We start from the raw sequence: 11,058 nt of genomic DNA, 5'->3' as shown, positions 1-11,058 counted from the left end.
CCTTCCTTCCTTCCTTCCTTCCTTCCTTCCTTCCTTCCTTCCTTCCTTCCTTCCTTCCTTCCTGTGTGTCTGTGTAAGACACGCTTCATTATCCCCAATAATTTGTAAAGTGGAGAGGGGATAGAGCAAGACAGTCTCAAGGGTAATAAGTATCAAGGCTGAGTTTTTAACACATTTCTTTTGATTCCAAATCCCTTGGTTTTCCTCCTGTATTATCACATTGACTCAGTATAGGCCACAATGCTCAGTAGCCACTGATAGTTTGTCTTCAGTCCTTGTTCTCTTCTGGTTCAGCTGCACATGAGCTATGGCATATCCCAGAACCAGGACAGAGTGACTGGGATGACTGGCCTTGTCCTTTGCAGATTTAACTGAGAAGGTTCTCTGGGAGTGAGAGCTCTTTCTTCCTTAAATCTAAACATGATGACATTCTTCTCTTTCTGAAAAATTATTCTCCTTATTAAGAAAAAAACAACAAAATAAGAAGAGAGTAGTTGTATTTATCATCTCATTTCCCTTTTTCTTTCTTCATTAGAATCATTTCTATTTGTATTTCAAAATAAACTTCTCATCATATTTTAGGATATGATTCTTCCAATCCTTTCTCTGAAGCCTTCAAAATCTCTCCTTCAAATAAGGAAAAGCTTCTGACTATCCCCAACTTTCTTTTCTTTCTATATCACAGGTCTAAGCTTGAGTGGTCATTTTTCTCCCTGAGTTCCTATCATTTCTACTTAAGAAACCAGTTTTTATTTGTTCTAGAATAGCAATAAACCTTGTTGCTTGCTGTCCTTTTTAAAAATTACACTTTTCCAGTTAAACATTTATTTTCTCTTTCTCTCCTACATTCTCTCTTCCCTACTCCCACTCCCCTACCCCCGCCAAAACCCTTGTAGCAAATATGTGCATAGTAAAGCACAGTTATGCCCTAAGAAATAAGAAAACCACCAAGGCTTGCTCTATCTTTTGATGAATGAAATGATCAATAAGGCAGGTCAGGAATTTATCACATGCCCTGCTTTGCGCAGAGAGAGAGCTCTAGCAAAGGTCAAAATAATTGAACTATATCATGCCCCTGTGCCACATTTATGATCTTTTCCCTGAGCTCCTTACCTATTTCTTCCTTTCAGGTGGTCTCTATTATAAATCAATTAGTCAATCAGTGAGTATTCTGTTTCTCTTTCCATTCATTCTCCTCCAAATGCCCTCTATCATGTTTTATTCTTTGGGTTCCTAAATTCCCTCACATGAGGAGTGTACCTGGCTCACAATCTTTTTCTTTACTCCAACTCTTCCCCTTATACTAGGGGATTCCAACATACATGCTGATACTTCTTTAAACACCCCAGTCTTCCAGGTCCTCAGTCTCTTCAACTCCCATGACCTACTTCTTTGTTCCCCTTAGACACATCTCAGGATGTCATTTATCATGTCCTTGATCTTGTCATCACTCATAAGTGTTCTGCTTTCATAATCAAAAGTTCTAAAATTCCTTTATCCATAATAATATTTTATTTTTATCTCTCCCTGTACCTTAACCTTCTTAAATTTGTCATCTTAAGAGTGATCTCCATTCCCTCCATTCCTCAGTACTCTCCCAGGCCATCCACAATTGCTCTGACTTTAATTTCCTTCTCAATCTTGACTATATACACCATCTCTTCTCTCATGTGGCTTGTCTTCTTGACCTATCAGTGTTCAAAGTTCAACTTTGGATGACCCCAACATCCACCTCCATCTGTTTCTATTCATGTTCTGCTGAATGGAATTGGAGGAAAATGTGCAACTGAACTGGGTCCTCTACAAATACACACATACATATGTATGCATATAGGTATATACAATATATGTATACATACACATATGTGTATGTAATATATATGTGTGTATGTCTGTCTGTCTATCTATCTATCTATCTGTGTATCTATCTATCTATGAAATCTCAACTGGGCCTTCATTAGTAAAGTAATGCTATTTATTGCTCTCCTGGAGGGCTGGGACTTGTCTTTTGCCTCTTTTTGTATCTATCACAGTGTCTGGCTCATAGTAGGTGCTTAACAAATATTTATTGATTGACTTTGCCTCCTCTCACTTTGTAACCTGGCTTTCAGCCTCATGAAACAACTGAAATTACACTATCAAGAAGCGACCCATTATTTTTTAATTGCCAAATCCAATAGCCTTTCTGGATCCTCAGCTTGCAAGCAACTTCCTCGCAAAAATTACTTGGTATTTATTTCCACATATTTGCCTGTGTTTGTTTTCTGCTGTGATAGAGTGTAAGCTCCTTCAGGACTTTTTCCTTTTTTTTTTTTTGCTCTTTGGAGGGGGGAAGGTAGGGCAGTTGGGGTTAAGTGACTTGCCTAAGCTCACAAGGCTAGTAAGTGTTAAGTGTCTGAGGCCAGATTTGAACTCAGGTCCTCCTGACTCCAGGGCTGGTGCTCTATTCACTGTGCCACCTAGCTACTCCCTAGGGCAGGGACTTTTAACTTTTTAAAAAATCTGTCCCTAGCACCTAGCACTGTGACTGGCAGTAGAAGGTGTTCAATGAATGCTTTCTGATCCAGCGATACCTTGTAAATTAGCAATTTATTCTTACTGCCCCTTTTATCATTTTTTTAAGTAATGTATAACAGTGGTTCCAAACTCAAATAGAAATGGGTACCATTAAATCTGTGGGTCACAAATCTATGTTCTATCACATTTTTATTTATTTAGTTAAATATTTCCCAATTACATTTTAATGTGGTTCCAGTAGGTGTGTGTTTGGCACATCTGATGCCCACAATTGCAGAACTACATTCTATTGGTGAGAACATCCCAATTTGCCCCCTCACACTGGAGTTCTATTTTCTAGTTCATTCTATCTCCTACCATTCCTTTTTGGATATCTAGCCAGTGAAGATGTGCCATAGTGAATAGAGTGTTGGACTTGGTGTTAGGAAAGACTGGATTCGGTTCCTGCCTCTAAAACTCATTACCTGTATGACTATAGACAAGTCTTTTGAGCTTTAATTTCATCATCTGCAAAATTATAATAATTATATTTGTTCCTACTTTACAACATTTTTTTTTGGTAAGCTCAGATGAGATATCTAGGGAATGCTCTACAAACTTTACACTCTGAATAAACTTGAGCTATCATTTTTGTTGACTCTCCTTGGATTTTTTTGTTTGTTTCTTCTATGCATTTTTGGGCCCCTCTACTACTAGTCTGCTAATAACACCGTCCTTTAAAAAAACATCATGAAGTTAAAAAATACTGAGCTTTCTAGGTTTCTTGGATTCAGAGTTATGTAGAATTTACCAGATTAGGATCAGACAACGATAATTATACCTTTTTAATGGCAAATATTAATGTTATATGTTCTTATCATCTTGTGTGTGGTTTTTGCAGGTAGTAGTTCCCATACCATCATGGTCTTCAGGAACCAAAGAATCCATCACAGACCCCAAGAAACTCTCTGAGGAACTATCTATAATTTACAGATATTCTCCCTTTACAACAGAGGTTGAATTAATGCAGCAGTTTGACAAGATCTATAGAAAATCTGGTAAGATAATCAGATCACTTAGTGTCTGACACAGTAGATACTATAAAATGTACTCATATATTCAAGATATATATATATATATATATATATATATATCTCAGTCAGACTTTGAAATCTCCCATGTCGTAGCATTCAGTTTATCTATATGGTTTGTGTATTAAGAAAATAAATAAATGGCATAATTTATTAGAATGCCAGGCTCAGAGTCAAGAAGACCTCAGGTGGAGTCCTATTTCTAACGCTCAGCATATTGACCTGTTGGTACTGGGCAAGTCTCTTAATCCCTAGGTGCCCCAAGTGTCTGAGCTGCTTATGTAGTAGAACTGATGCTGACCAGCATTGGGAGAAGGAGCTATGCTGGGAATTCCCAGCAGTGTGGAGAATATAGTGGACAGTTCTCCTGAGTGCAACAGGAACAACCTCACAGTGTAACTGGGAAGTGTTTAACAAAATAAATACAAATATAATAGGACATAGATTGTGTTAATATGTAGTATTATGAGTCATTATGCAGAGAAGGGGAGATAGGGAGATAAAGACACAGAGAGAATGAAAAGGAGACAGACACAGGGAGAGAGAGATGGAGAGGAAGAGAGACGGAAAGGGAGAAGAAGAGGGGGGCGAGCATTCAAGGAGAGAGCCCAAATTCTACAAGTTTTGTATAAATATGATATTTTATTAATGTAATAACATATTACAATTAGTCATTGCAATATAATAACATAATTATATATGTATTTGTATTACTACCTAATTATGACATTGTCTCAATGCTATTTTTCTAGAAAAGAACTCGCCATAAATAATCTTGGTATTGGACTTCTCTTTGGTGGATGGGAGAGAATTTAAAAAGACTAGTTAGAAGGCTAGCCCTGTAACACATTTTGTTTTGTTTTGTTTTGTTTTTGTTTTTTGAGAATGTCATGATAATGAAGGTCTCAGGTATTTAAAACGAGACTGAAAACATAAACCTATTCCTCCAGGTACTATGGTGATTATATACAACTTGAAATTAATGCTCAATGGAGACCCAGAACTGGACATTAAAACCGACAAAGAAGATATTCTGATAGCTGGGGTTGTTGAAGGGTAAGTAATGTGGAAAGTGTCTCCTGTAAATAGACTGATGCCTTTAATTAAGCAAACATGTATAAAGTATCTTTTATGTACAGAGCACTTTGCTAGGTTCTGGGAGACATAAAAAGTTTAGATAAAATATGGTACCAATGTTTAGGACATTTCCAGCCAACTAGAGGGAACTGACACATATACCAATACTTTTAATAAAAAATGATTAATGTGAGATCTGTGAGATCTGAAGGAAGACAAAGGCCCACAGCAAAGTGAATCATGGAAGGCTACCTGAAAGAATTGGCATTTGAACTGGGTTTTGTTTTCTCTGTCCAAGAAATAAATAGCAGGGACCCTTAGATACAGCATGGCACAATAGATAGATGGGGTATTGGATTTGGAGTCAGAAAAATCCAGGTTCAGATCCTACCTTGGACGCATATTAACTGTGAATCTGAGCAAGTCAGGTAACCTCTTTATGCCTCAGTTTCCTTATAAGTAAAACAGGGGGGTTGGACTCAAAGGAATTTGTTCTAGATTTATTCTATTTGACCCCAGAAGGCAGAACCAAGAGGCAAATGGAGATTCAATACCAGGGATAATTTCCTAACAAAACTGTCCAGAAATAAGAATGGACTGCCCTAAGAGATAGTAGCTTCTCCCTTTTTGGAAGACTTCAAGCCAAGGCTAGATGACCCCTTGTCAGATATGTTACTGTGATATGGATTCAGTGGCTGTTGAGAACCCTTCCAATAATCACATTCCATGAAAGACCATTGTTTTTGCTGATTAGAAGATCATTTGTGATTGTCAACAATGCAGCTTCAAAGAGAAGACGGGATAGAAACTAGGTCAGAAGGGTCAAGGATGGAATGGGTAGTAAGACGGCAGTGAGAACATATATAGCTTATACTCTTTATAAGTTTGGTCATGAAAGAAAGAAGAAAGAGTTGAAACCTAAAGTAAATGAAATAATGAGAGGAGAAAATAACTGACTTCTCTAACTGCATTCAAATGATCTGTCCTGGGTGAAATATCTCCCATGCAACTGAAAGAATTTGCAGAGATGATTGCTGGGGCAATTCCATGTTCCTTGAGGGATCATTTTAAATTGGAGATGTGGCAGAGCATAGAAGATGGGCCAGTGTTCCATTTCTGTAATGGGAACAAGAGGGATTTTGTATGCTATAGGCTATTACATGTAATATTAATTCATAGAAAAGTCATAGTAGATATTAAGCGAATTTTTAGAAAGGAATTAGTGGACACTAAGAGCTAGCATGGATTCACTAAAACCACGCACCCATTTTGCTTTTGTGGAAGGGTTAATCAGGGAAATGTCACAAACATATTAAGTATCATTGGATTTCAGGAAGGCCTTTGATAAAGCTTTTTACTATATCCTCATGGACAAGATGGGGAGAGTTTGACTTGGAGTTATTGCAGTCAGGGAGATCACCAGCTAATAAATGACCAGACCCTAAGAGTTTCCTATTGAATTTGGAAGAACATTGGTTCTAAACCTTGTCTTCTGTCCTCATGCTACCTCTGCCACCTCCAGGCCCTCCTTGGCAATGGACCTTTCATCATCTTCTACTGAAAAAAAATTTTGAGGCCCTCTATCTTGAGCTTTCTCTTTAATCAAACTCTGGCCTTTAAACGATCTTGCCATTATTTCTTCTCATTTACTCCAGTTTGTCCTTGAACATAATAACTCCCTCCTCTTGTGCTTTCTGTGCCCTTCTTGTTACTTATCCTTTAAGAGATTGCTTTAATTATCCCCTCTCCTTCATTTTTAATCTAACTTCCCCTTCTTCTTTCTTTCTTGACTACAAACATGTCCAGAATTCTCCCTTTATAAACTAGTTTCATAGCCAAACTCCTGGACAAATCTGTCTACTCTTGATGTTGTTAATTTATCACCTCCCACTCACTTGTCGACCCCTTGCAGTCTGGCTTCTCTTCCCACAAATCCGCTGAAACTGTTCTCTCCGAGGTCATTGGTGATTCCTTCATTGCCAAATCCAAAGACTTTTCCTCACTGATCATACTGCAGCATTTGACCATGTTGATCATCCTCCTTTTGAATATTCTTGGAATAGTCTCCTCCCTAGGTTTTTGTGACACTGCTTTCTTCTGGTTCTCCTCCTGCCTGTGTGACCAATCCTCAGTCTCCTTTACAGTGTTATCATCAATGTTCTGCCCTCTCTATATAGGCATGGGCCATTTTCTTCTCCTTTTTTGTATTCTCTCTTAGCAATCTCGTCAGCTTTCATGGGTCTGTCTCTATGAAGATGACTCCTAAATATAGATATTTACCCTACATAGCTCCAGGCCCTCATTTCCAACTCTGTGGTTCACATTTTCACCTAGATGTTCCATTGGCATTTCAAATTGAAATGCTCCAAAATGAACTCATTATTTTTCCTCCCAAACCCACCATTTCTTTAACTTCTTGATTTTGGTGGAGGGCACCACCATTCTTCTGATCACCTGTGTTCAAAATCTAGGAGTCATCTTTAACTTTCTGATCTCACTTACCCTCTTTTCTCCAGTCAGTTGCCATGTTGATTCTATCTCCACATTTCTAACATCCAGTTCTTCCACTTATCTCCCTGCTCCTGTCATATACACATTCACCTTAACCATTGTCTTTCAGAACTTCATCATCTTTCATCTAAACTATTGCAGTCGTGTCCTGTTTGGTCTCCCTTCCTCTAGCCTTTGCCTTCTTCATTCTCTATAAACCTGCTAAAATGAAATTCCTCAAGCACAAGCCACTTCTCTCTTAAGATTCAGTGGCTCTCAGTTGCCTCAAGGCTCTCCATGTCCTCTGTCTGGCATTTAAAACATCTCACACTATAGCTCCAACTTCTCTTCCTATTAAGATTGTTCATTATCCCCCTCTCACACTGTGCATTCTAGTCAGTTTTACATACTTGCTGTTTTCAATACTTGACATTGCATCTCCTGCCTCCATTTTATTCCATGGGATATTTACCCCTTCCTGGAATGCTCCCCCTCCTCATCTCTGCCTGTTAGAACCAGTAGGTCAGTCACCAAGCATTAGCTCCTGTCAAGGCCAAGCTTAGTGTCACCCCCAACATCAGGCCTCTCCTGATTCTCCCAGTTGTTAATCTCCATACCAAGCCCCAAAGTTCCAGTTGCTGTTCAGTCATTTTCAGTTGTGTCCTACTCTTTTTGAGTTCATTTGAGGTTTCCCTGGCAAGATATTCTCTAGCCCATTTTACAGAGGAGACAAATGGAGTTAAGTGACTTGCCCAAGGTCAAACAGCTAGTAAATGTCTGAGTCCAGATTTGATCAGGTCTTCCTCATTCCTGGCCTGCCAGTCTGTCCATCCATTGTCACCTACCTACTTTGTACTTAATTTGTATGGTTTTTTATGTGCTTGCCTGACACATAGTAGGTACTTAAAAAATACTTGTAGTTCCAGTAAGATATAAATTCTTCTAAGCTAGTGACTGTCTTTTTTGTCTTTTGTCTCCAGGGCCTAACTAGCGGAGCCCTCTGCATGTGCCAAACTTTTCTTCAGTGCTTGTTTGACTGCTTCATACTGAAGGGAAGTGTCTTGTGGAGAGCGACAGCACTCTATAGTTGGCCTGGTTTTACTTAACTTTTTTTTTTATCAGAAATAGATTAAGCCAAAAAGGCTTGCTTATTTAGTTTATTGATGATCTGAAGCTAATATGTTAGATTACAGATTCTGAATCCAGAAATGCCTCCAACAGTTGGAATGCTGGGCAGAATACAGAAAGATGAATTTTTTAACAATAAGAGTAAAATCATAGGCTCATAGATTAATAGCTAGAAGAGACTTTGGAGACCATCTAATTGAACCTCATTTTATAGATAAGAAGACTGAAGCCAGAGGAGGTCAAGTGACTTGACAAAGATCACACAGACAGAAAGTATCAGAGGAAAGATTTGAACCTTGACTCCAAATGTTCTTTTCACTGTTCTATGATTAGGTTAAAAAATGTACAAATCATAAGATAAGGAAGAAACAAATGAATAAATGAAAAAAAATATTAAGCACTTAACTATATTTTAGGCAGGGCAGCTAGGTGGTATGGTAGATAGAATGCTGGGTCTGAAGTCAGAAAGACTCTTTTCCTGAGTTCAGATCTGACCTTCAATACTTACTAAGTTTGTGACTCTGGACAAGTCACCTAATCCTGTTTGCCTCAGTTTCCTCATCTGTCAAAATGAAGTGGTATAGTGCCAACACAATATTCACAGCACCTATAGCAGCTGTGAATATGCTGGCACAATTCTGAATCACAAAATATAACAAACTCTTCACATGGAAGACAGAACCAAAACATTTATTCAAATACCAGAAAGTGAATCCCAACACCAGAAAGCCAAATCCATCATAGCAACAAAGAAATCTACACAAAATAACAATGCAGGGGACACTACCATGCCCAAGCCTTCTCCATGCTCAGGCCTTCCCATAAAGGAATACTCATAGCCTGCTGCCTTCTTCCTTTCTCTCCTTTAACTCACCCTTCCTGCTCCACCTATTTGGCAAGCTCCTCCCACCACAGACTCAAGTGACTCAGGCTTCCATGTGAATCAGGCAGGTCACATGGGGCTATTATTAGATGGGAAAAATCTTCCCATTTATATTACCATTACAAGTGGGGAAGAAAATGGCAAACCATTCCAGTATCTTTGTCAAGAAAATCCCAAATGGGGTCACTGAAAGTTGGACGTGACTGAAAAAGAGCTGAACAAAAGTGACAAAATATTGCATACAGTATGCTAGTTGCTAGGGATACAAATAGAAAAGCAGAAACAGTCCTTGACCTGCAGAAACTCACATTCTAATAAAAGACACTATATATAAAGGAATTCCAGAGAAGGGAGTCTTGTCATTGGAAGCAGCAGAGATGGTGAGTATCAACTAGTGGGAAGTTAATGCCTTTTCCAGAAGTAATATGATTGATTACGATTACATGATACAATTTGATTACTGTGCCCAGCAAAAAAGGTTTAAAAATGCTCATTGGCTGAGGAGCCAGGTGCATAAGGGCAGAGAGATGGGAAGATGACTGGATGGGATGTACAGGTGAAGCATCATCTGGTTTCTGGTCTAATTAGTAGATGTAATGAGTCAAGTCACCAATTTGCCTTCAGTCATCAGTCAACTGAACTGGACCTTTCAAAGGTGGGAGTCCCAAAGATCAATGGATTACTTGCAGAGGTTCAGGGGGCAGATGTTCAGGTTCAGTGTGAAGGACACTTGTCCAGGTGGAGTGAAATAGGGTAGTGATGGCAGACAAATCATAATATGGCCTTAGTGGATGCCTGGATAGATGCCAAGGTAACTGGTTAGGGTATAAAGATGACAAATTCATATGAAAAAGACCTGGGAATTGCCGTGAATTTAAAACTCAATATACTTTAATGGTATAATGTGGAAGTCAGAAAAACTAATGTAACATTGGGTTGCATAAGTAGAAATATAACATCCAGAAGGAGATAGGTGCTCTTAACGCTGTGCTTTCCCCTGTTCAGACCTGTACCAGGGTTAGAAGTTGTCATATAAAGATACAGTGGCATATTGTGTGGCTCGTTTAAGAAAGGCCATTGGTGAACAGTTTTAGGAAAGTATGACTGGAATAACGCAGTGACTGAAAACCACATCACAGTAGAATTGGTGAAAAAAGCAGGAGATGTTTTAGCTAAAGACGACTAAAGGGAAATTAAGTTTTCTATGTTCACATGTCTGAAGGCTTGTCTTATGAAAGAGGACATAGGGCTTCTGCTCAGCCTCAGGACACAGTACTCAGTTTACAGGGTGGAAGTTACATGGAGATAGATTTTGGAATTAGAACTCTCCAAAAATTTGGATGGGCGACCTCACTGTGTAGTGCTTTCTCTGCCACCATAGGCCTTTAAATGGTAGCTGGAAAACCACTTGTCAGAGATATTTCCATGCAGTTTCATGCTTTTGGAAGTGGTTGGAATAGAGAACCTTTAAAGGTCCGTCCAGTTCTGATATTCTATGGCTCTGTGATGGACATAGAATGTAGTGGGTCAGCTGACTTTTTTTTCTTTTTTCTTTAAAAAGATAATGGAATCTTATCTAGACATAATTTAAAAACAAAAGAAGGAGCCAGTGGAGAGGGAGAGTCTGAAGTTAGTGGAGAGCAAGGATGGGGATGAAAGAGAGAAAAAGGGAACAGGATTGGAAGGCATTGGTTTTAGAAAGGAGATAATACAGCTTTTCCTCTGTTACAGGAAGCAAAATGGGAGAAACTTTATTTTTTTTTCAAAGTGATTTCTTATGGTCAATTTTTACATTGCCTTATTAGGTGAATTTATTTTACATTTATTTTATAGTTTAGTTAATAGCAGGAAGGAAGGAAGGAAGGAAGGAAGGAAGGAAGGAAGGAAGGAAGG

At 38.7% G+C, this 11,058-nt stretch overlaps 1 protein-coding gene across 1 annotated transcript in view; it reads left to right on the top strand.

The window, feature by feature from the left end:
* Positions 1-11,058, top strand: part of MORC1 (MORC family CW-type zinc finger 1) — a 197,612-nt gene that overhangs the window by 30,135 nt on the left and 156,419 nt on the right. The window contains exons 6-7 of the mRNA XM_069069913.1: positions 3,398-3,554; positions 4,538-4,643. Coding sequence (XP_068926014.1) covers positions 3,398-3,554; positions 4,538-4,643 — 263 coding nt within the window. The remainder of the gene's footprint in view (positions 1-3,397; positions 3,555-4,537; positions 4,644-11,058) is intronic.

The sequence above is a fragment of the Petaurus breviceps genome, unplaced genomic scaffold (genome assembly GCF_028583685.1).
Source record: "Petaurus breviceps papuanus isolate PSGF00001 unplaced genomic scaffold, PetGlider_PUasm1.0 90792, whole genome shotgun sequence".
Lineage (NCBI taxonomy): Eukaryota > Metazoa > Chordata > Mammalia > Diprotodontia > Petauridae > Petaurus > Petaurus breviceps.
The sequence above is the reverse complement of the archived record's forward strand: the minus strand, read 5'-3'. Positions and strand labels throughout refer to the sequence as shown.